We start from the raw sequence: 26,208 nt of genomic DNA, 5'->3' as shown, positions 1-26,208 counted from the left end.
CCCCACGTACGGCTGGAGGCCATATTGATTGCTCAGGGACGGGCCGATCCAAGCGGCGAATTTTTAGTTTCATTCCGCCGCTGCGGAAATTAATTCCTTGATTGTAATGCATTCATTTGGGAAATTTGGTTCTGGATTTTTTTGGATTTTTGGGGAATTTTTGGGGGCTTCGGGGGTTTTGGTAGGGAGGTTTGGTTTGGGTGGCGGGTTTGAAGTTATTCGGATGAGTTTTTTTGGTTTGGTAGATCGGATAAGTCTCCTGCGCGCAACACAAAAAGATTAGAATTCCTGGATGATACAGCGCGGTTCGCGGTTCGATGGGCTTCGATGGGTTTTTTTTAAGTTTGCGAGGTTTTGAGGGCGAAGCGCTGGGGATCGTGGAGGTGGGCTTCCTGGGGACACGTATGAAAAAATCCTATGGGAATTTTCTATACGAATTGCGGATAGAAATTCTATAGGATTTCCATATATGATATTCGGATATTTCTATACGAATATTTTCTATACGAATTATTTATCTCCATAAATTTTTTCATGAATTTTTGTTTTCCTACGAAAGATGTCTAAACACTCCAGAGAAAAACGTAGAAAGATGTTGCAACTCCATACGAAATGTTTCTATACATGTGGCAATGGATCGTATATAATCAAACCTGTAGATATCGTAGAGAAATAATTTGTCTAAAAAATATCCGTATAGAAGATTTCTATACAATTTTTTCCTACGTGGAGGATCTCCTGGGGTCGGTTTTTGTTTTGGAAAGGGTTCGGGAGTTGATGCGCGGAGGAAGATTTTCTAGAACAATTCGTGTGCTAATTCGCGTGTATTATAAACTAGTCACAATCCGCACACCACGCGTGAAAAAATTGGATAGAAAAACTAGCGAATTCGCTAGAAAAGTCTGTGGGAATTCTAGGGGAATTCTGTGGGGGTTCTACAGGATTTCTGTTGGAATTCTATTGACAAATTCTGGTCGGTTTTTGCGGGGATTCTATTTTGGATATTTAATGCGAAAAAGTCAATAGATTTAGAATTTCTGTTTGAATTTTTCTCTTAAATTTTTTGTGTTAGAATCATTGGGCACAAAATATTCTGAGTTTTTCCGCTGGATTTTGGGGGTTTTGCATTGTAGAATGAGAGTGGAAAAAACTTGGAAAATTGATACCCAAGAATTTTTGTAGAAAAGATGTCCAGAGAAAAATTTAAAGAGAAATTCGAAATCTATTAACTCTTATCGAATATCCAATAGAATCAGTGCAAAAACAAATAGAATTCCAATAGAATTTGCTAGCGAATTCGCTAGATTTTCTATTGAATTGTTTCATACGTGACTTGGAAAAGGGGAAATTATTGGGTAACAGCCGAAGAATTATCGTGCGGCGCCAGAAAAATTATGATGCCCTCAATCATGTTCCCGGCGCTGAACGATAATTTTTCTGGTATAGCATGACAATTTTTCTAGGTGCGGCAGAAGAATTTTTCCAAGTGTGAATTAATTTTTAGAAGAAAAAATTTAGTAGAAAAACCTAGTAATTCACTAGACAATTTTATTAAACTTTTATTAAGATATTAAGATATTTCTATTGAGATATAGAAAATATCTCAATAGAATAAGTTTCCTCGGCTCAAATTTTCCAATTTTTTTTGCTTGATTTTCTTGACGAAAAGAAAAGAAAATAGAATGAAAAAACTTAGAAAATGTCAGCTTATGAAATTCTATAAAGAATATCTCAATAGAATAAATTGTATAGAAAAATCGAATTCTATTCTTTTTCTACAGAATATTTCAGAGAATTCAATAGAAATCCAATAGAATTGTCCAGGGAACTCCCTAGGTTTTTTTCTTATTTTTTTTCGTGCGTGGGACATTTGAGGGGGTTTAGATCACAAAAGGAAGAATTTTTTAGTTGAATGCTGAGCCGGACTCTTGAAACTGTTGGAAGTCGACTTTTTGAATTAAAAGTGCAGACAATTTTTTGTATTCTTACTCTTTTCGATTTCTGTCTCGTAACGGTTAGTTCTAATCGTTGAAATTCTGGGAATAACACGAATAACATTTTTTGTAGCGTTAAAAACAATACTTCGAACTGTAGAAGATTGTTATTGAAGGAATTTCACACAATTTATGGAACAAACCGAATAAGTTCAGATTGAAAAAGTAGAATTTTTTGAATTATTGATATTTATCTCAATCTGTATAACAAACCCGAAAAATTTAAGTACACAACTGGAATTTCCAATCACAAAAGTATCGAATAAAGGAAAGAATCGTTCAAATATTCATTACAAGAAAAAGTTCTTCTTTATCTGGAAATTCAAGTCAAAAATTGAGCTTTTTTCATACTTACAACAATGAAACATCAATAACTAGCTCTTTGAGTCGCTTATACTTCAATTGAGACTATCGAAGAACTATAACTGCTTTTCTGCCTAAATAAATTCTTACCTTCGGTCCATCACAGAAGAAAACTACATGGGAAATATTTCGCTATTGAAACCTTCGGTGAGGGCTTCCCTTTAAGTCAAACCATTCTGTTAACAATTTTCGTCTGAAATTCCGGAACATTTTCTTGGAGACTCCTATCTTATTATAGTTCTACTGAAATTCCTAGGAATTACGTGATAAAAATCCGAAATTTCATGGGAAAATCAATGAAAACTGAATTTCAGCTCAATTATTCCCTGAAAATTGATAGAAACCAGAAAAATTCAGGTGAACATTCTCAATTAAGAATATCCAAGCATCTTTAACTAAGATATCATCAATCTTCCTCCAAAAGTGAAGTTTCTCATTTTTTTCAGATTTTTAAAATGTTTTCTAACAGTTGAAATGGGGTCAAATGAGGCTCAAATGAAAGCTCTCATGTGCGAATACAAAAATAGAAAAGCAATTCACTTTAGAAAAAATGCCCAAAGTGCTTGGATATCCTTAATTGCTAATTCAGTAGAATTTCGTTCAAAATATTTATATTTTGATTGAAAATTTAAGTAATTTTTGTCCACCTGCTCCTATAAAAATGGGCTATTTCAATAAATTTTTATTGAAATATAAAATTTTATGATTTCATCATTTCTTCCCAAAATCGGACTTTAACAGTAACAAGGGACTTGAAAAACAAAATGAATCGTTCATCCGTATAAATATAAGTTTATTTACAATACAACAGATCCTTCTGTTAAATAAGCGACGAAAGTTATTGCTCGTGTTTCCTCTCACTTCACTCTCGATGTTGTTTCTTACATAAATCATGCGCGTGTCTGTTATTTCTTTGAACGTGTTTCAATGAATGAAGTAGTCATTAGAATTAATAATTACAACGATCTCTCCCTCTCAATCAAATAATTTACAATCGATATCTTTAGGATGCAAAGACTCTTTTTGTTCGATTACTTAGTGCCCCCAAAGGCTTGTGCATTCATCTCCAACCGTCATTCCCAACAATTTTCGCGAATGGAATTGGGTTGGAGGATTCAGGGCGAACCTTTATCGCTCGGCGTACAAAAAATTTATGTCTAAATACGTCTAGTATAGGTTGCAGAAAACCCTCCCGCAATTTTTCCTCGTGAATACGGAGCATTCACCAGAGAGATTTTGGACTCTTCGATTTCCAGTCTGAGAGAAAGACTCAATAGCCGCAGATACTCGATTTCCTCGGATAGAAAAGTAGCAATACAATGGGCAATATTCATTCTAGACGAAATACGTGATTGAACAGTCGTAGGAACATTCATCCTGATTCAATCGTTCACCTTCTCACAAAAATGCCACACAAACTCCTCTCAAACTTGACAATAATCTTTTTTTTTCCCCATTTTCGTTGAGTACTTTTTTCTCTTCACAAGCGATATAAAAAGTTGAGCATGGTATTGCGTTTTATACAAATACACATTAATACAAGAGGCTTACATAACGATAAAATTTTCTTCATCAGATTTAATGTTTGCAAAAAGGCCTGTGAGTTTTTGTCATTCAGCAGTCAAGAGGGAAAATAAGAATTATTTGAATTAAAAATGTAGAGAGAGTTTTTGATGAGAATTTCATTGGCTACATAAATATTTTGTAAATAAAAGTGTCAACGAGCTGATTTTTCACTTCTTAATTACAAGATTGTCTCGATAATTCAAGAGGAAATCATCAGATTTTTCTTGAAGCTCGAAAATGTGTCAATACAAAATTTGTATTAACAAAAATGTTAAATTTGATTTTATTAGGAAAAATGAAAAAATATTTTGTCTCAGACAAAAGTTACGATGAGTTGATCTTTCACTTCTTAATTGCGAGCTTATTCTCTATAATTCAGGGGAAAATCACAACATTCTTCTTGGAGCTCATGACATTTTCAATACAAAAATTTTCCGACACTTCAGACTTCATTTAAATTTACTAGAAAAAGTGTCAAATTTAATTCTTCAAAGAAATTGATATTTTAAATCTTGTTAATTACGCTGATTATCTCGAGAATAAGAAGTCTCAGCGGAAAATGTGAAGATATATTTTTTGGGAATTTCATTAGCTACAGAAATATTTTATAGTGAACAAAAATATTAATGAGCTGATTTTCCACTTCTTAATTGCAAGATTGTCTCGATAATTCAAGAGAAAATCACCAGATTTCTCTTAAAGCTCATAAATGTTTCCATACAAAATTTGTATTAACAAAAATGTCAAATCGAATTCTTCTAGGAATTCGCTATTTTAAATCTTGTTAATTACGCTAATTACCTCGAGAATAGGAAGTCTCCGAGAAAAATGTCAAGAGCTGTTTTTTGCCGGAACTTTCATGACATTTTCTCCCCGAATTCCTCATTTTCCCCTTCACCGCTGAATTCTCACCTCATCAATCTCCCCACTAGCTCTCACAATTCGTTTAACCTACACGTGCAAAAAATTTCTACTATCACGAACGGTCCTCCAAGTGAACCACTGATCGTTTTTTGTGCTACGTTTTTTTGGTTTTGCACTGCAGAGTAGTGCGCCACATGTGAAGCTCATCTTTGGATCTTCATTATCGTAATCCGTGTATTTACCTAGAGTCTCAGGAGCGTTGGTAAAGCATGGCACCAAAATTGATTGTTGATTGGTGATGATAACGGTGGGTTATGGGGGCGGTAGCTTTCTTTGGGGCTCGGGGGTGTAGAGAAGTCGAGCACGAAGGTACTGGGGACTCCCTGGCACTGAAATACTTTCTGAGAGACGACGAGGCGGTGGCTGGGGCGGTGAGGGAGAAATGTACCTGAAATAACATCATTTCTCAGTAATTTCAAGTACCTCAACAAATTTATTTTGTTGATAAAATCATCAGAAAAATTTCTGATTTGTAACTCAAAACGTTTTTGCGTAAATTATTAATGAATAATGAAGTTTTTACCCTAAACTTCATTTTTTAAATTTATAATAATTTTTTTTGGGTTCAGAATTGAATTTTTTCAATTAAAAATTCGTCCATTTAGGTTCTATTCTTCGAAACTGAGATGATTCTGAATGGGTTATTAATAAATAATAGAGCTTCTACGTTGAAAATCATCACCTGAAGTTCATAATAAATTTATTAAATGTTTAAAATATCCCCAGAGATGGATTTGATTACAAAAAATCCTGGAAAATAAAAAAAATCGGTTGACTAGAATTTCGTCCAGAAAAACTTGAAATTTCCCATAAAAAATCCATTATTTAATTTCAATAATTATAAATTCAAATGGTTTTGAATGAACGGTTGATAAATAATGAAGTTTTCACTCTAAACATGATTTTTTTTTCATTTCAGAATAACTTATTCGTGATTAGAATATTTCCAAAGATGGATCTCATTTTTTAAAATGATGTTAGAAAACATAAGACCATAAATTGAATGGATTTTTTTTATTATAGTTTTTTTTTAGCATATTACCTTCTTGAGAATGAAGGTGAAGCCTGTTCAGGCAAATTTCTTCGCACAGCAAGAGGTGATTCCCCACGACTGAGTCTGGGTGGTGGCTCTGGTGACGCTGAACGATCTCCCCCCAGTCTCAACCTGACATACGATGCAAATCTCTTTTTCGCCGATTCCTTAGAGGGCGGTGGTGTTGTTTGCGAGGCAACTGTTGTATTATTTTCTTGTTTCGTGTGATTTGAGAAACGAGAAATAAATAGTTGGGGACTCGTGTTCCCGTGGGAGCCAGGCGGCGGAGGCTCCGAGGGAAACCTTCAACATGAAACAGCCATGAATTTCAATTTGGAGTTTAAAAAGAGGAGTTGTGGCAGCCGTATATTGCGATCCTCAAAATTTTATGGAATAAATCTTCATGTTTGGAATTTATTATGGAGAATATCCAACTTATTTTCTGGGAAACTCTAAACATGCTTCGAAATATGAAGAATTTTAATGATAATTACAGCAGTTGGAAATGATTAAGAAGAGATAAATTCAACTCCAAAGACAATTTCGTCATTGAAAGAATTACTTGTAAAGTGGAATGACATCATCATTAATTATCGCAGTGGCTAAATTTTTCGATTTAATTCTTCAACAAGTTAATTCGTTTAATTGGATGATTAATGATTTTAAAATAAAATTTAAGACAGTTTTTTGGATAGTTGGCTAGAAATTTTACGGAGAGTGACATTGAATTCTATTCTAGAAGAAAAGAATTACGAAATTTCAAATAAAAAAATTCAGTAAAAAGCCGAGAATTCCCACACTTTTTTGACTTTTTAATCAACACATAAATATTCACTACTTATTTACACTGAATTTTCAATTGATCGAAGTTTCAGGAATATATTAACCAGAATTTTCCTGATTTCCACTCATTTTCAAGAATAATTGGACTGAAATTCACAGTTTTAATAGATTTTTCCATAGAATTTCAATGCCGAAACTACTTGAAATTAGAGTTAAAACTTTTGAAACAGTATCTAATCTCAAATAAAAAATTATTAAAACAATTGAAGCTAAAACTTTTCAAACAGCATCCAATAAAAAAAATCCTTAACACACTTAACCTTACGTCCTAAACTGAAAAAAAGAAAAGAGGAAGTTTAAACCCCTGAAATAAGCCATTCTAAAAATAATTACCTCTTCCGACTAATCATAGGACTAGCATAAATTTCATGTGCAGGTGGATGTGTCTGAGGTGGCGGATGATACTGTCTCGATTGTACAAACGGTGAATACCTCCCCGTCTCCAAAGGCTGTACAACCCCAGGTGGATCGACATTCTCCCGTCTCCACGGTGAATAATCCCTCGTGAATGGGCTCAACGATCTAGGGGCACTCCCCCACCGATCATTTCCCTCCTCATACCGTCCAAAATAAGGCGAATAAGGTCTCGACTCCGACAAACTCTGTCCATTTGAGCAACGATTCTGCTCGATCTGTCGATAAGGTGAGAAAGATCTCTCGTGTTCACCACTGATTGGTGGTGAAAAAGGCCTCGTTATCATTTCCCTACGTCTAAGTGCATAAGGACTGTATGGAACATAAGTGCCATTGTCAGTGGCTCGTTGATTGTACGTTACTGTTGAAATGACTGGCTCTTTGGTTATCTTGGCTTTCAATGATCCTGCTGTCTCTGATTGATTCCTCATGTGGGCTGTTGTCTTCAACGACACATGGCCCGCACGCTGTGGCTCACTTCCAGTTGATCTGAAACTGAATACAAATGGTCCACTATTGTTCGTGGGTTTTACCCAGAGAAATTAAGCTTCTGGAATCGGCTGAAACTTTATTTGACATTTTTATTTTATTCATTTTCATCATGTCTTCATATTTAACTTTAATGAAATAAATAGATCTTCAAGCTTTTCAATCATCAAATTTTTCAATTCAATTGCCCGAGAAAAATTTGAAAAAATAAAATAAAAATGAAAATTCAGCGTCGTTAGAATTGCATTTTGCACATAATTATTATTTTTTAAACATTCCTTGTTTATAAATAAATAATTGAAATTGTCGCGGTTATAAATTATTTATAGAAAATTGCAATTGCAATTTTTAAATCATTTCATTAATGTTCTACCAAAAGCTTTCTAATTTTTTTCCGATTTTTAAAACTCTTTTCAACGGTTCAATATTGAGATTAAAATTCAGAGCTACAAAGTTTAAATAATAATAAAAAAATAGAATAAAAGCTCTGATGTTCGACTACAAAAGTAGAAGAACCTCAAGTCATGTAATTGGCCTCGGCTGTGTGACTGTTACACCAATAAAATAAATAAATAAAAAAGATTTCACTGGAGAAAAAATAGTCAAAATAAGTAAAAAAAGCTTACATTTAACAAAGTATTGATTTCATGAGAATAAAAATTCATATAAGTCAAATAAAGTTTATTTAATCCAAGTAGATCATTTCTCTGAGTTCACAACTCCTTCATGAAGACACTGAGGACAGAATCCATGTAAACTCTGATGAAACCTGCGTGAATCCTGGGCTTTAAGAGGGGTTAATGGAAGTTAGAGAGTTAGTACATTTACACGTTTTCATTTTTTATTCTCTTAAGACATGCAATAGGGAGAGACAGAGGCGCAGGATAATTCTCAATGTGTGCGAATGTAAATGCATAAGCATGATCTAACACAGACAAATAAACGACACTACGATAATAATGACGATTTTGTAAATAAATAAAAAAGAATGCTTACCATGAGTGGGGGGTCGAAGGGTGGGATGTGTAACAGGCACGTGCACAAACCAAACAACTCGAAATGAAAATCGGGCAGACTTTTTGGGGCTTTCGTGTGTATTTGTGTTTTTTTTGGTTTATTTTCTTTTTTATAGATTTTTTTCCTTTTATGGGTTTTTATAGTTGGATTTTTTATCGTGAGGGACGTCTTGGAGGGTGTTTTTTGTGTGGTCAGGGGCGAGGGAGTATGTGGGGTGGCTACGCTGCACTGCCTCCCTCATGCTCAACGCTGCAACACAATTCAACACGCACGCAAACGTTTAAATCGGGGCGTCAAGTGGATTCATCTTGGTGGACATTTGAAATAAACATTTTTTATTATTAATTTTTTGCAGAGCTGGGGAATTTCAAGGGAATTGAGTGGAGATACTGTTTGAAATCAGTAGCGAAGCGGTAAAACGGTTCAAGTCAATTTTGACTAGTGGCCAGTTTTCAGGGAATATCTGGAAATTGAAGGGAGATAGCGAAATTTTTGTCATGACCTTTTTTGTAGAGCGAAATGAGGGGTATAAAAGAAGTTATTACAAGAATTTTGCTATCTCCCTTGGATTCGGAGATATTGTACGAAAACTCAGCTGAGGACTAAATTGTTGATTTCTTTCTTTCTGAAATTGAGATGAAATGGTGTCCACTGTTTCTTTGGTTTGGCTGTACAAGAAGTAAGATTTTTCTTCGACTCAGCGAAGTATTTTTTTAATCCATTAGCGAATGCAGGTCTCAGTAACAGAAATATTTTGGAAAATAGAAGGAAATTTCAAAGAAATTCAATGAATTATGAAAACTAGTATTCATTTAGTTTGAATTAATTAAATACCAATTTATTTACGATGTGATTATTCCGTGCACAGTTATAAATTTTTGATTGACATTTAAAGTGTTATTAAAATTTCAAGGAATTTTGTTATTGAAAATTCGAATTTTTTTGGTGAAACGAATGGAAATCATAAATTTCTTTTCAATTATTTCATGAAAATTACATGGACACAGTCTTGATTTTTTTTCTAACAGTCTGTTTTTTTTATCACATTATAGTTCCATCGAAATTTCAAGGAATGTTTCCATCAAAAATCCAAAATTTTATGAGAAAATTAATTGAAACTGTAAACTCCAGTTCAATTATTCCCTAAAACCTAATAGAATTCAGGAGAATTGAGATCAATAAATTCTTGAATTCAAAATAATTAAAATTTTCCTGTTCCTGCTCCTAAAAAATCAGAAATTCCACTGAATTTTCAATGAAATTGGTAATTTCATGTTTTTTCCCTAAACCTAATTCAATATCACTCTCCAGAAAATGACAACTCAAGAATATTCTAAACAGTAATGAAAATAGCCCTTCCCCCAGCTCTGACACTTCATGATGATCGTGATGATGGTCCTAACAGCCCCCCCATAACTCGAAGTTTACGACATAAATTCTGCGACTGGCATCTACTGAATAAAAATATAAAAAACCTTCATAATGACTTATTCGAATGCTCTCTGGGTCCCCTGCGGACACCTGGTTACGCTTTACCAAACCAAAATATCAAATAATTACTTTATTAGTTGGGAATCTCATGCCGAATTAAATAAAAAAATAGTTCTATACTCAGAGATGATGAATGTATCCTCACTGATACATGACGACTAACTAAATGTCACTAGTCGAGACTAATAAATCTTGGGCAAATGCAGGAACAGACTTTACCAAATGATGTGGTACATCGGATGAAATTGTTTGGGAGACTCACCTTGGCTCGAGCTGTCGCATGACTCTGTCGAACCACTGGCAACCAGACATCGATAAGGAGCCATTGGCATTCTCCCCTGGATGAGTATCATATTTCTTGATGAATGGGTGCTCTATGAGTTTGGGATACTTAGGCCGATGTTTGTAATTTTTCGTTAGACACGAGTTAACGAATGCTCGAAATTCCTTCGAAAAGTGAGCGTCCGGAGGTAAGACAGGTGGATCATCTTGTACTACCCTGCTTAAAACCTGTTGAAATAAATTTAACAGTTAAAGAAATGACGAAAATATTGTGAATGTCATTTTTGGTGTTGTGGGATTTTTTTTTCACCTCAAAATCAGTCTTGCAGTCTCGATAGGGAAAAACTCCAGTCGCCAATTCCACGAGAGTTATACCCAAGCTCCACACGTCTGCTCTTATATCATAATCTGGTTTCGTTGGGTCTGGTGGGTCTATCCTTTCGGGCTAAAAATAATGCAGTCATCGAATTAATTTAATTCTAGGTGAGTGGATTAACTAGGTCGCAAATTTTGTTATTGAGGTGCAGGGACACTTTTGAAAGCTCTCACGAGTGGTGGGGGGTTAATCAAATTTAATAACACACTGGTGGGAGGAAATTGAAATTTTAAAAATTATGAAATTACAAAGTTTAATGGAAATTCAATGAAATTTTAAATTTTTTAGCAACAGGTATACGAGAATTTCTGAACTTATTAAAATTTTCAATTAATAATACGTTCAAGAATATATTCATTTTATTTCTCCTCATTTCCGTTGATTTTCATGGAATAATTCAACTGAAATTCCAGTGGAATTGAAATTTTGCAAAAATTTCCAAAAAGTTTCATTCATAATTATGAAGAAAATTAAACTCTCACCTCCCTAAAATCATTGTTTGGAACCATCCAACTATAAAAGTCTCTACATTTGAAATAATTAATTGAAATTGAACCTCAATCAAGTAGAAAATGTATTCTTCATTTGTTTATCTTAACAAATTTTTCCAAGGCTTTAAAATAGTTAATTAAGAGTTAAAAAATTTTAAATCACTGCAAAATGTGTCATGAACCGTAAAACTTGAAGCATTAAGACTTTAACGATGAAAAAAAAATGATAAGTGTCGAAATACCCTGGGTAAAAATTCCCCCAAAAAATGAAATATTCACCGCCATATACGCAGCACACCCAGCACTCCTAGTCTTCGCCTTGCTGTCGACGAGCCTCCCAGAAATGCCGAAATCGCACAATTTGACTCCCCCCATCTCATCAAGAAGAATATTACTAGGTTTAACATCCCTATGAATAACTCCATGTTTCTCCTTCAGGTACGAGAGTGCCTTCACAGTAGCTACAGTAACTTTTCCTAAAAAATCCTCCGGTATAGCTTGCCTCAGCCTCTTCAGCAGTTTATCCAAGCACGTCGCCATGAGTTCCATGCAAATCCAAACATCAGACTCAGTAATAAAACAGCCTAGGCACTGTACAATGTACGGACAATCGTGTGACTTGAGTACAACATCGAGATCCATGATTATCCTCTTGTTCTCCTCAGCATTGCCAGACCGTCTCATCTGTTTGACAGCAATGACAACGCCACTGGGTTTGTGTCTCATCTTGACAACATGACCACACGTGCCATTGCCAAGTTCACCCAGATGCTCCAAGTCCTTCATTTCCGTCTGATACTTCGTGCCATTTATATTCAGAATGCCATTCATCTTCATGATCTCCTGCAGTTTAGATTCTACCTCGCTGTCGTGTGACTTTGGCGGCAACATCTGCGATACTGGCAGATCCAACTGTCTCCTTGGTCGTGTTGGCGTGCCCATGTCACCAACTGGTACCAGATAAAATAGAAATAATTAAATACAACCACTTGATGAAACTTGGAATAAACTTCCAAGTGAAATGCACCATCATCAATCGACAATATCTCCTGATGGAATGATGCGATTTGAACGAATCAGGACTCATTTTGAAATGTGAAAAAATACCCTTAAAATGAAAGAGAATTTGGGAAAATTCACTCTGCCAATCTCGAGTTTTTGTAAATTGAAAAAGAATGATAAACCTCGAAATTGATAAAAACTGGTGAAAGCATGACTACTGAATCGTCAATATCTCCGGACGAAATGGCACGATTCGGACGAGTCAAGGCTCATTTTAAAGTCCGCAAAAATACCTTCAAAATGAGGGAAAATTCGTGGGAATTCACTCCGCCACTCTCGAGTTATTCGCAATAGAAGACGGTGTGTTTCACTCTAAAATATTTCCACATTCCTATCATTGTTTATAAAACCGCAATTGGAGCAAGATAAATTGTTGAACAAACTCCTCCCCCAGGGGTCGAATATCACCCGAAAGTCAACATAACCTGTCTGCCACCATCCCCCACATTCTCCCCCTCAAAATCATCCCCAGGAGCTCTCAAAACTTGTAATTCTCGGTTAAATCCAGAATACTCACGTCTCTGTGGCCTCCGTACAATAGGACTCGACATTGTAGCTGACGATGACGATTGCACTTGGTTGATATTGCCTGAGGGAACATCATTAATCTGTCTATCCCTTTCCATCGATTCCTTCTCCGCCCTCAGACGTTCCTGCAAATTCAGTATCTTGTTCTCCAGTGCACTCGACATTGTTGTTTTTCACAATCTCACGTTTCCCCACTATTTAAACCACTAATATTTCATTGAAATTCAATTCAATGAGTGAAACAATAAATAAATGATCAATAACAACAGGACGACGAGACTATAAATCACCAATTAAATGTTATTGTGTTTGTTTATCGTTTTTTACAGGGTAATAAATTATTTTTCAAATATATTTTCACATCACTCCTGTTGTCTCTGGTGCTCCCCAGTCTGTGCCCTTTTTGGCAGCAGTATAATGCACACATACACGTATACATGTCACACATACTAATGAGCAATGCCAACTACAAGAAGTCAAGTGGTAGAAAGAGAAAAAAAACTTTGTGGGCAACAGCAGCGCCAATTGGTTAGGGGGGGGGGGCTCTGCGCCGATTTATTTCGCGCACGTCGAGTCTAGCCACGCAATCCACACATGCATGAAATCGCTCTGTCTCACTTTGGAATTTTTTTCGATACGAAAGAGCAGCCACTGGTGCGACGGATTGACAAAATGTTTTTCTAGGAAAAAGAAAAAATTATTTCGAAATCGGAATCGTCGAGGCCAACGAGAGGTGTCAGCCGATCGGCGAGTTTCACTTGGGAACGAGCCAGCAGCCGAATATGGGTGTAACATTACGGTTTTAATGGTGTGGGGCATTTTTTTTAGAGGGGTGAGACGTGAGAGTTTTGGGGATTTGTGGGAGTTTTTAGGTAAATTAGAAAATAAATGCATTGTTTTTATTTAATTGGAATTTTTTTGGTTTATTTTTATTTAGTTTAGCTTAGTTTAGTTTAATTTAGTTTGGTTTAGTTTAGTTTAATTTTATTTATTATTTCACTAATTAAGTTAATGATAAATCTTCAAATGATTTCAAAATTTCTGGAAATGTTGGATTGATCATAGGAAAAAAAAATCTGGAGGTGAGAATTTGGTTTCGGAATTTTTGTGTTTAATGGAGAATTTTTAATTTTTGATTTTTTATTCAGTAATGAATGGGATTAATTCTTCCTTTCGATAATTTTCATGTTTTAGTCTAATCGTAGTCATAATACCCCATTTTTTTTGAACGGGGATTTTCCCAGTAATTGTCAACAATTTAAGAAAATTTCGCGATGCCGCGATCTCTTTATATACCACACAGTCAGCAGATTTTCATTGACAAAAAAATGTTTAGTCCATTCTCAGAATAACATTATTTTTTAAATCAAAATTGAGATTTTGAGATTTAATCGTGCATTCTTATTCTCAAAAATATGACGTTGAATGTGCATTCGTTCTTCCCCTCAAAAATGTCCAAAGGAATTTTTAATATCACTTACTGAAAACTCAGAATTTCCTGCTCCTTCAATTACTACGCAGCATCAGCAATATTTTTTGGTAAAACCTCCACAAAATTTTAACTCCTCACAGGCCAGATCTTTCAGACGGAGTTATGAAACACTGTTGATGGCACCTGCACGAACGAATCGTAATACTCCCATGACTCATCCCCTCTCTATTAGAAAAAAACGGTCCTGTTTCCTCTTTTTGTTGTCAGTTTTTTTGCCTGTCAGATCATCGAGTTTCCTTGAGACGATTTTTCTCAAAAAAAAAATGGTAAAAAATCATGAAATTAAACCTAAAAAAATTCTAAAAAATACCTAGTCAGAATTTCCATCCTCATTTCGACAACTGTCAGTTCCCCTTGATCAAATAAATCAATCTCAGTTAGTTGTAATTTAAACCAAATGGGATCTAAATACTTGAAATTAAAAAATCGAAATGTTCAATATAAACTGGTTTAATGAGCATTCCCTCAATCGAAGAAATCTCAAACGTCCCGACATAAATGCATTCTGATAAAATTCCAACATTCCTGATTGTACAAAAAATTCCATTTCCCCAATTCCTCTCACAACTGCCCTTCAATTAAATTCCAATCACTAGAAATCCATCACAACCGGTCATTGAAGGACCGCAGCATTGGCAGCAATACTGGGATTGTTGATGACCTCCCCGAGGCTCTCGAGCAGTTCTTTCCTGTAGTCGTCGAAGTCCCCATCGATTTCGTTGATCACTTGGTTCTCGATGACGTACAGACAGCACTCAGTGTCCCTGATGAGTCTCTCGTCGTGGGAGACGATGATAACTCCTCCCTTGTACGCATTAATCGCCTCTGCGAGGGCATCGATGGACTCGATATCAAGGTTATTCGTCGGCTCGTCGAGAATAACGACGTCTGGCGCATTCAGACACAACTCAGCCAGGGCTACACGAGCCTTCTGTCCACCAGACAAGTCCTTCATCTTAATCGTGTGCGCGTGGGAACTCAAACCAAATGTGCCGAGTTGCTTCCGTGCTTTTTCGTATGGCAGGTCGAAGAGACGCATCAGATACTCGGAGGGAGTTTCCTCCGCGGTCAAATGCTCACCTGAGTGCTGATCAAATCTTCCAATTCTCTGAAAATTAATTGATAATGTCACAATTTTTTTTTAAATCGTCACATTAATTAATTAATTCCATAAATGTTATTTAATTCATGTTCAGGATGTTATTTAATTCATGTTTTTTGGAATCAAATGGGATTAATAAGTTCAATGAATTGACTGAACAATACATTTAATAATTTTGAATTGAATTCAAATAATGAGGTTATAATGCAAATATTTACTATTCGGAGTTAGTAAATTTGTCCTCAATTTCAATTGAACCAATTCTCTGGGAGGAAAGTCATTGATTGGGAGAAGTCATCGAAATTAATGTCAAAAAATTATTTAGAATCAACTAAATTATTTTCGAGTTTTTCATGAATTCGCATTATAAAAATAATGGTGAAGCTGATTTTGAATTTTTATATTCTTATTTTGACCCCATTTCTACTCAATAAATATCAATTAGTAAATTCGCAGGACTTTTTAAATTGAAATCAAATGAATAAATTGAATTGACTGAATAGTACATTTAATAATTATGAATTTAATTAAAATTATAAGTTTATCTTATTATTCACCATCTCCAGTCAAAAAATTTGTCAATTTCAATTGCAAAACAGAATCACAAAATAATCCTCAATAACATTAACACTTTAATTAAAGAAAAATTCACTTGTCAATCATTTTATTTGTCCACTCAATTAACTTCCCTCTGTCTCAATAACCAATAATGTCAACATCATTCTAATTTTTAAATAAAACCGAAAAACTGCGTTAAATTAACCCAACAAAGAAAATAATTGAAGACTTTGGGCGACTTAACTCGACTAAAAACAGAAAATACCGAAAACAACTGCATTCCACACATATTTACGTACCAACCGATGATTTCTAATCAAATCCCCTTTCAACGGAGTCAACTCCCCGAGAAGAAGCTTCAAAAACGTCGACTTTCCCACCCCATTAGGTCCAACAATAGCGACACGTGAGCTCAAGTCAATTCCAAAATCTACGTCAATGAACAGGGGCTTCTGACCCTCGTACGCAAACGTCACATCTAAAAAACAAACCCAAAAAAATTATTCTCCTCTGAAAATCCAAATTCATCAAAATTGAATCATGAAATTCATACTGTGGATCCCAAGGATCGGAGGTTGCAGAGGTGGTGGGTCTGGGAAGCTGAATTTCACGATGTACTCCCTGGGTTTTTGAAGCAGCTCCTGGGGTCCAGTGTCCTCCTCAGTTTTCTGCATTTTCGTGCGATTTTTCTCTTGTTTTCTCGTCAGGGCTTCTTTCTGCTTCTTCTCAGCGGCCTTTTTGCTCTGTCCCGAGGCCTTCAGATCCTTTATCCTCTTCTCCTGCTTCTCGTAAGCCTTTATCATCTCCTTTCTCTTCTGCTCGAACATCTTCTTGAACATGCTGTAGTTCCCCTTGTAATAGAACAGCTTCTGCATGTCTAAGTGGATGATGTCAGTGCAGACGTTGTCCAGGAAGCTCTGGTCGTGGGAGACTATCAGCAGGGTCTTCTTCCAGCCCTGGAGGTAGTTGTCCAGCCAGATGACAGCGTTCAGGTCCAAGTGGTTCGTCGGCTCGTCGAGGAGAAGGAGAGTTGGCTCCAGGAAGAGAGCCCTGGCTAGTGAGACTCTCATCCTCCAACCACCGGAGAAATTCTTGGTGGCACGATTCTGCATTGATCTGCTGAATCCCAAACCAGCCAGGATTCTTCGGGCTCTTGGCTCAGCAGAATCAGCACCGATTGCCTTCAGCTCCTCGTAAACTTCCTGCAGCTGCGCCTGGATCTCGTCGTTACTCGACTTCTCAGATTCTTCCTCCAATTTTTTACATTTTTCCTGGAGGGCTACGCATTTCACGTCCGCTTTCAGGACTACTTCCACTGCTGGGGTGTTGTCGGCTACCACCTCCTGCTCGCAGTACAGAATGTCGATGCTTGGGGGGATGTTGAAGGCTCTTTTCTCTATGTGTCGGAGTAGTGTGGTTTTTCCGTGCCTGGAATGGAAATTGGTGGGGTCGATTAGAAGTTATTCGTTTTCCTAAATCTTATTTTAAGCAATCCATTCCCATTAGATCCTCATGATTTCGTTAATTTTTTTATGCTTTACTTTCCACTGGTATTGGAGGGAAAAGAGATCAAATGGCTGAATGAAAGGCAGTAATTAATTAAGGGGGTTGTCAAAAATAATTTACGTGGCTTATTTATTTTGAATTTAATGAATTAATCCTCATTTCAAAGCCTGAAGAAACATAATCTCCACCTCACTGATGTATTCACCATTAAATTAAAATACAAAAAAATTTTCCGCTAAAAATTACAAAAAGATATCAAACTGTAGAAAGTAGTTGGAAGAGAAAGTTTCACTGGAGCTAAACTAGAAGGAAACTGTCGTAAAATAGAACCCCAATATCGTCCATCGTTATCGAATGGAATCCTCCAAAGATTTAATTGTAGTAAAACTACAATAAAATTGTTGTCTTGCTTTCTAGATGATAATTGAAACTTTACTTTACATGTGATAATTAAATGAATAAAATATAAATAAATATAATTGAATTATGATTATAATTAAACAAATTATAACTGAATTATAAATTCATAGAAAACAGTGAATTTAGAATGAATTATAAATTATGAATTAAAAATTCATTGTTTTTTACAACAAAAAATTTGTCCTTGTAATTATTTTTGTGCTGTTGGCTCTTCAAATCTTTAAATATAATTGAATTATTATTATAATTAAGCAAATTATAACTAAATTATAAATTCAATCATATTTTGTTTTAAAAAACATAATGAATTATAAATTATGGATTATAAATGAATAAAAAACAGTAAATTTATAATGAGATATAAATTATGAATTGAAAATTCAGTTTTTTACAACAAAAAATTTGCCCTTGTAATTATTTTTGTGGTGTTGGATCTTCACAAAATAAATGAGAACGAAACTGAAATTAAATGGGGACTAAAAAAACTACTCCATACCCATTGGGTCCAACAAGACCATATCTCCTCCCCTGGGCAATGAGCAAGCTGGCGTTTGTGAAGAGCTCCTTTCCCTTGGCAGCGATGCTAAAATTCTCGACCTTGATATCAACAGCATTGTCGAGGGTGTGTTGACCACGAGTCTGTGTCTGACTCTGTGAAACTGTGAAATTCGACTCCAACTCACTGTGGCCCTGTCCCCCAGCCTTGGTCATCATCTCCATGGTCCTCTCATACTCCAGCTGCTTCTTGAGTTTCTTCTTCTCCTTGTGGGTCAGCTTCTTGCCTGTGTCCTCGATCTCCAGGTTGGAGATCTCGTTTGTGATGTCTTTGTCGTTGTCTGACATTTTTATTATTTATCCACGAGCTCCAAGGTGGTACAGCAGCTCTCAGGAACTTCTAGCCTCGTTGCCTGCACTCATGCAATGTGCGGCATGGGAGCGCATGGAAGTGCAGCGGGTCGCCATCTTGCGGGGGTTATCGAACTCTCGTGGAAGGGCCGAGGGGGACTGTTTATCGAGGGAGTAAACGAGGGATTTTTTGACGTTTGAATCGAGGATTTTGGTGGAAGATGCTGGGGACTGTGGATGCAACCAAAAGACCTCTTAAGATCCCTCCGAAATTTGTGCCTTACATGGAAAAACATCGGATTTATGAATTGTTTTATGTGAGTGACGTGTAAAGTCGATATTTAATTTGCTGTTAATTACGTAAATGTTGAAAAAAAATTCTTGGAAAAAATGTCGTGAGACATTTTTGCAATTAGAGATGTTTCTATCGAAAGATAATTATTGATGTTATTTGGGTGAATAATACAGAGAGTTTTCGTGAATAGGTTTCAAATTGAATTTCTGGATTTAATTTAAGGTTTCAGTTTGCAACGGCGGCCAGAAATATTATAATCTCCGATTAATTTATTTTCGTATTCATTTTTCAAATTCGTATATCATCTTTGAATTTTCTTAATGTGGGCCTTTTTGGGGGTCATACCAGTTGCGAAGGCCAGATATATAGGCCTTTTCCCAGTTTTGATTTTAATTTTATATCTTAATGAAGTAATTAATAGGGGAGCTTGGGGTAAAACGGACACTTTTGACTTTTTTAAAAATGTTAATGAGGGGTTGAAATGTTCATAAAATTTAATAATTTTCTTTTCAATACAAAGAACAATTCTTTCCCTGTGTGACGAGCCTAAATTGAGCTCAATTGATCAATTTGTTTCTGAGTTATGAATCATTTTAAAAAAGTCTAAAGTGTCCGTTTTACCCCACCCTCCCCTAATTTTGTCTTATGCAGGGAGGTGGCGAATGGGAAGTCTCGTACATTTGCATGAATATCCGTAATAATATATGAAATGATTCAAAGAGGTTCAAATTCATCAGCGGACACCCACCCACAATTTTGACAAAAAATTAGTAGGGGATGTAGTTGTAGACAGCAAACCAATTTAATTGCATAAATATTGTAAAAACAAAGTTTTTAATTGAAATTGGCAATAAAAAAAAATTTAATTCAAAAGATTTATAAAATTCCACAATTTTCATAATAATGTGGTGGAAAAATAATAAAATAATCTGCAAATTAATATTTTTTTTTAGAAAAATGAGTAATTTCATCCACAACTTGATGTAATCATTCAAAACTGTCGTATTATATCGCATAAATTGATGAGAATCTCACATTTTCTGACTTAATAAGAATATTCAGTGTTTAAAAAAAATCAATAATTATTATTTAATACTTATTGTTGAATTCAGCTATACATTTTCAACAGAACCCTGGATAAAAATAATGTGGGGCAGAATGAATAATGTTTCATGAGAAATTCCATCCACTGCACTTTATCCATTGCAATAGAAATTGACAAATTGTATTTCACATTTATGAATTCTCCATCTATGGAAAGAGGCGAGGAACGAGTTTTTTAGTGACTCGATATATTCGGTTTTTTAGGAGATTGCGAGGCAATTGATAATTAAAAAGCCATCGGATCACATTCTTTATGTGAAGCAATGTTTGCGACATGCTGCTAGGAGCAGAGATGCACCGAGGATCATTCTCATCTGTCCACCCGATTTCGGTGAGTCAGTCAATCAATTCTACATTCCCAACTATCTTATTTCGATCCCTTTGCGCAGATAAAAAATTGTTGGCTGAGTATCTCGATCTGAAATTGGGGATAAAAGCGATAGGTTTGGATGATGTGGAGGCGTTCAATTCGAGTGAAGAGTTTGCTGCGAATGTCAGGAAAATCCTGAGGAAATTGTATTTTGAAGAGTCTGGTTGGCTGTTTATTGGTAATAAAATAAAATTTGTTTATTAATGAGTGCATTTATCGCGATTTTCAATACTTGAGGGGCATTTATTATAAATTGAGTCCGGGGCATTGAAATTTCGCGAGAAATGAAATAAGAAATGTTGAAGGGATTTTTTTTCGTGATAAAGAATGGAGAATGGAGGATCAATAAATTATTAATATTATAAGTCAGTATTATTTTTTTCGATATAAAAAAATTATTTTGCATTTCATCATTTTATTTAGTTGAATAAAATTAAATAAATTCCAACATACTTCTCCACTTCTCCAAATTGATTCGTATAATCCACATTTCGATCAACATCAAATACGACATTTATACAACAGTAATGATAATAAACAAATAATACATAATTATCATCATTTAATGCTATTTCATTCGGAATGAACCAATAATTCTGGCTTTACCGAGATTTTCAATATTTGAGGGGAATTTATTATAAATTGGGCCCTGGGCCATTGAAATTTCGCGAAAAATGAAATAAAAAATGATGAAAGGGATTTTTTTCGGGATAAAGAATGGAGGATAAATAACGAATAATTGATCTAATAATAATGCAATAATCAATTAATCATTAATATTATGATTCAGTATTATTTTTTCGAAATAAAAAAAAAAATTGTATTTTATCATTCTATTCTGATTCGTATAATGCACATTTCGACCAACATAAAATGCGAAATTTCTACAATAGTGATGATAATAACAAAATAGTACATAATTATCATCATTAAATGTAATTTCATTCGGAATAAACCAATAATTCTGCATTTTATTCAGTTGAATAAAATTGAATAAACTCCCAACAGACTTCCCAAGAACGAAATCAGAAGCTCGTGCTCTGCAATCCCTCGGGATAATTCCCACCCACGTAATCGAAATAATCTGGACGGACTTTCTATCGGAATCCACCTCGCAGTCCACCCCCAGCCACTTCTACTCGACAACATCCACCCAAAGTTCTCACGATAAAATTCCCCTCAAAACACCCAACGACTTGCATAATCTCCACGACCTGCGCGAGGCCTACTCCGCCGTTCTGATCGTAATTATTCAATTATTAATTAGTTGGATAAAAATTAATTGCGGAGAGGTATTGAATGGATTCATTAATAATTCCACAGCAGGTTGAGACCGCTGGGAGAACGTACGAGGAACTCGGAAGAGCCTGTATCACACTCGCGAGGAGAAGAAAGTACCCGACGCCTTGTTATAATTTCCGGGTAGTTCTGGTCGGGCCGAGAGGCTCAGGGCGTCGATCCGTGGCGGAATATCTCGCGCGGAGGTACAATCTTGTGTGCATTGATTTTGATTATCTAGTGGCACAGGCGAGAATGCAGAATAATAAGGTTGGCGAGTCGTTGAGGTGTCTCGGTCGCTGGGGAATTAGAGTTGATTCTGGTGTTAAAATTAGAATTGTTGAGGTGAGATGTCAATGGAAATGGTGTTAATGGAAATGAATTTGTTATATTTTTTAGGAATTTGGAATTTAATTGAGGATTTTAAATATTAAATTGCTTGAAATTTCACAGTTTTTATTGAGAGTTGTCGAGAAATGAACCAACATTCTGGATGAAATACTGGATATTGATCTCAATTTGTTCAAGAATATAAATTTTTTCTGCAATTTTGTGATATAATGCAACAATTTTTTTGAAAGAACTGAATATTTCGTATTTCCAGCAATTTTTTTTTGTACATGAATTTATAAAATTCAGGACTTAAGATCACTTTTCCCGATGCAAATGGCGCATGAAAAAAATTATATTCCCTTTGTTTCAGAGAAAAATAATTAAATTGTTGATGAATTTTTAAGTTAATTAATGACTTTAGAAATAGGATTTTTTTCATTTGAAATTTTGAACATTTTGGATGGGACACTTGATATTGATCTCGATCTTTTCAAGAAATATTTATATTATAATATTTATATTCATAATTTTAATTTATCTGCGATTTTATGATGCGAATGACCAATTTTGTTAACAGAATTAAATTTTTTTCTGAAAAAAACGGATTCAATTTTTTTTTCTAGATGAATTTACAAAATTCTACAATATCTTGAGCTAAATATCGAAGGATAATAATTAGTACGATTTAGATAATTAATACGGAAGTCTATTATAAATTTTTAACTGGAATCTCCAATTAAAACAATTTTTTAATTGACAACATTCATAAAGATTTTATAATTGTTATTCCTGAATTCTCCGAGAGAAAAAAACTCTTCTCGCAATTTTTTGAATACGTGATAATGTTGCAAAATTACAATAATGTTTAGTAAAATTTCAGTGGAAATTGGAAGAGAAAAAAATGTGTTGTTTTTCTTTAACTCAAAGTGTCGATTTTAGATCGCTTTCTCCCGACGCAAATGACTCATGAAAAAAAAATGATATTCCCTTTGTTCCAGAGAAAACTGATGAGCGCCGAGTGTTTGAAGAAGGGGTGGGTATTGTTCGGATATCCAATTACTGTTGAGGACTTTAAACTCCTCGACTTACTAGCTACACCTCCAAACAGGTTCATCAGAAGCGATATTTTATATTCAGCGATGATGTCACGATTTTGACGAATCGTTCTCTTTGTTTCTCAGAATAATCTGCATTGATGTCGACGAAGCGACATGCAGGGAGCGGTTGTTCTCGAGGAGATTTAATGTTATTACTGGGAGTGAACATAACTCTGGTCGGAGTGACGAGGAACAGAGTGATCCGAATCTTGCTGTCCATTTCAAGGATTATGAAATTGTTGTTAATCAGAATGTAAGGCATTACATTTAGTAAACTGCATTTTTTATTTTTTATTTTCCGTGGAAATTTCTCGAAAAATATCAATCAATAAAGAAAAATATTAAAATAAAAAAATCAAAAATATCAAAATCAAATATCAATATCAATTCTGTTCGCAATTGTGGGACGGGGCAGTGGAATTTCTTCAATTTAGTTGGAAAAATGACAAATTGACTGATTTTTCTCATAAAAAATCTGTTGTTTTCGAAAACAAATATTGAAAATTCCATTCGATATTTCATTTTGTTGAAAAAATTCTGGAATTATGTCATCAAATGTGTTTCATTTCAAGGATTATGAAATTTTTGTTAATCAAAATTTAAGGCATTACATTTAGTGAACTTTAAAGCGTTTTTTAAATTTTTTTCAATGGAAATTCTTTTAAATCAATCCATTCTATTCGCAATTTTAAGATAGTGCAGTAGAATTTCGTTAATTTTTCTAGAAAAATGAAATAAATACACTGATTTTTCTGGAAAAAATTTATTGTTTCCAAAAAAAATTGAAAACATCATTCAATGTTCATTTTTAGTGACAGAATTATTGAATAATATCATCAAATGTTGTTCATTTAAATAATTATGAAAGTGAACTTGCAAATTCCTCCAAAAAATGATATTTTATTTGCAATTGCGTTCAAAAATGACTGAATTTCCAAATAAAAATCTATCGTTTCCTAGAAAAAATTTTAAAATTTCATTCAATACTCAATTTCGCTAACAAAATTATCGAATAATGTCTGTAAATGTTGATTTTAAATCAACTGCCACAAAAAATATTCACGAATATCAAACCATGTTCGCCCTCTCCCTAAATCAACTCTATTATTTATTTTCAAGCTCAAAGAATACTTCGCAAATCTCGAATCACTGCTTCGGTATGCAGGTGAATCTGCGATCACGGTGGATGGTACGGTCAGTGAGAGAAATGTTAAAGAAAAGGTAGAATCGTGTTTGAGCCGAGCTCCATCTGCTCCTCCTCGTATTCGAAAACCGAAGGAGGAAATAAAACCAGAGGATGTAGAATTCGATCCCGATGATCCAACGGATTTCAAGATTTATGACGAGCTGCGGAGACCGGAGTCCATTCTCTCTCTAGTCTAGTTCATGATATTTATGTTTTCAAGATTTTTACTTCTTCCAGCGAATCGTCCATCTCAGATTCTAAATTACTTGTACTCAAATGCAATATTAAACACAATTCTTCGTAAATTTCGCTATTTTCATGGATTTTTCAATGACAGTTTTTTTAATTTTTACTCCGATTATATTTTATTATATTTTTATAATGAAAAAAAAAAAACAAAAATTTTTAAAATAAAAAAATGAAATATATAAAATTCAAACCCAATATTCCATAATTTTTTTATTTTTTGTTTTTTTTTATATCTGATTATATTTTTACAATAAAATATGATATTATATTTGTTAGATTTTTAATTTAGAGACATCTCCTAATAAATCTCTATTTTTTCCCTATTTTTTTCACGAAATTGATTAATCGGAGATTCTTTCCAGTTCACGATACTCATGATTTGAAGATTTTTATTTCCTCCAGCCAATCATGTATCTCTGATTCTAGATTACTTGTCCTCAAATGCAGCATTGAACACAATTCTTCATAAATTGCCCAATTTCTTCTAATTTTTTCGTTGTATTCCTGTAAAAATAACTGATAAATTTCTAGGAAACGTTTCGCTATTTTTTGCTTCCGAATGGATGCCTGTTTTTTGATTCTCTAATTTCGTTCGCTTTACTTCAATTTCCTCATCCGTCGGAATTTCTAGACTTCCAGGTGGCACATGTGCAATGCACCTCAATTTTCTCCCGAATTTTTTGAATGTTTTCCTGACAGATGCCGTTCGCTTCCTCTCATTTTTGCGTATTTCTGCGTGAAACTGATTAATCAGACATTCTTCCGCTGCGAGTAGAGCAGTCAGTCTGACGTCCACCTTCCGACGTTCGGCAGGATTGAATCGTTTGATCTGATAAATGAAATGCCACTGAATTTCTTCTGCTTTATTTAGACACGAGTCATGGAAAACTAGGGTGAGGGGGGTAAAATGGACACTTTTCACTTTTTTTGTCAATAGCTCATTGACAAGACTATCTTGTCAATTGATTATTGACTTTCAATGTCAATAGTTCATTGACTTGTTAATGAAACAGGACAATTTTTGTTTCCATCGGAAATAAAGTAAACTGATCTCGATTAATGAATTTGAGTTATGAACATCGAAAAATGTTAAAATGTCCATTTTGCCGCATCCGCCCCTACATCACTCTCAAAATTCTCCTGCACGCCCCGAATTTCCCCTCGAATTTCATCGATCTCGGATTTCAATTTATCTCCGAGCGCTTCAAATTCATCTCGACATTTTTCCTGAATGGATATAAGCTCTTGTTGCATTTCCTTGAGAGTGGCTTCGTGCATGTTTCGTTTCTTCTCTAGAAGATGTTGAACTACTCGAGATGGAACTGAAACGCTTTCTAACGAGTGATAAACATTCATTACTGAAGGATTAACAATAGGGGAGGGTCAGGCAAAATGGGACGTGTTGAGATCTTATCCAATTGTCACTATCTTCATTTATAATTGAAGAGATTGACAATTAGAGAAGATCACGAAACGTCCCAATTTGCCCGACTCTCCCC

The 26,208-nt window shown here is 34.8% G+C and overlaps 4 protein-coding genes across 5 annotated transcripts; 1 reads left to right on the top strand and 3 right to left on the bottom strand.

The window, feature by feature from the left end:
- Positions 1-3,133: 3,133 nt before the first annotated feature.
- LOC107035668 (dual specificity mitogen-activated protein kinase kinase 7) lies at positions 3,134-14,700 on the bottom strand. 2 transcript variants are annotated; one of them, XM_015253214.1, is made up of 8 exons: positions 14,355-14,700; positions 12,863-12,998; positions 11,563-12,233; positions 10,727-10,861; positions 10,397-10,644; positions 7,057-7,632; positions 5,890-6,183; positions 3,134-5,235 (listed from the first exon to the last, which is right to left on the bottom strand). In XM_015253214.1, exons 2-8 carry the CDS (start codon positions 12,969-12,971, stop codon positions 5,100-5,102), a joined length of 2,169 nt encoding a protein of 722 aa, XP_015108700.1. In that variant the 5' UTR covers positions 12,972-12,998; positions 14,355-14,700; the 3' UTR covers positions 3,134-5,099. The 2 variants fall into 2 exon arrangements, with proteins under 2 accessions (XP_015108700.1, XP_015108698.1); XM_015253212.1 differs by lacking the exon at positions 14,355-14,700 and having other exon boundaries at positions 12,863-13,265.
- A 99-nt stretch (positions 14,701-14,799) lies between these two features.
- LOC107035669 (ATP-binding cassette sub-family F member 1) lies at positions 14,800-18,870 on the bottom strand. Its single transcript, XM_015253215.1, has 4 exons — positions 18,448-18,870; positions 16,579-17,453; positions 16,325-16,503; positions 14,800-15,473 (listed from the first exon to the last, which is right to left on the bottom strand). Exons 1-4 carry the CDS (start codon positions 18,792-18,794, stop codon positions 14,979-14,981), a joined length of 1,896 nt encoding a protein of 631 aa, XP_015108701.1. The 5' UTR covers positions 18,795-18,870; the 3' UTR covers positions 14,800-14,978.
- Positions 18,871-19,018: 148 nt separating this feature from the next.
- Positions 19,019-24,657, top strand: LOC107035541 (adenylate kinase 8). The gene is made up of 8 exons (XM_015253010.1): positions 19,019-19,114; positions 20,401-20,527; positions 20,586-20,744; positions 21,575-21,810; positions 21,890-22,189; positions 23,176-23,285; positions 23,359-23,527; positions 24,394-24,657. The coding sequence occupies exons 1-8, from the start codon at positions 19,019-19,021 to the stop codon at positions 24,655-24,657; spliced, it is 1,461 nt and encodes a 486-aa protein (XP_015108496.1).
- Positions 24,658-25,017: 360 nt separating this feature from the next.
- On the bottom strand, positions 25,018-26,114 carry LOC107035609. The gene is made up of 3 exons (XM_015253095.1): positions 25,832-26,114; positions 25,311-25,538; positions 25,018-25,213 (listed from the first exon to the last, which is right to left on the bottom strand). The coding sequence occupies exons 1-3, from the start codon at positions 26,063-26,065 to the stop codon at positions 25,082-25,084; spliced, it is 594 nt and encodes a 197-aa protein (XP_015108581.1). The 5' UTR covers positions 26,066-26,114; the 3' UTR covers positions 25,018-25,081.
- Between the last annotated feature and the right edge of the window lie 94 nt (positions 26,115-26,208).

Source organism: Diachasma alloeum, unplaced genomic scaffold (assembly GCF_001412515.2).
Source record: "Diachasma alloeum isolate Michigan unplaced genomic scaffold, Dall2.0 Dall_scaffold_00199, whole genome shotgun sequence".
Classification (NCBI taxonomy): domain Eukaryota; kingdom Metazoa; phylum Arthropoda; class Insecta; order Hymenoptera; family Braconidae; genus Diachasma; species Diachasma alloeum.
The sequence above is the reverse complement of the archived record's forward strand: the minus strand, read 5'-3'. Positions and strand labels throughout refer to the sequence as shown.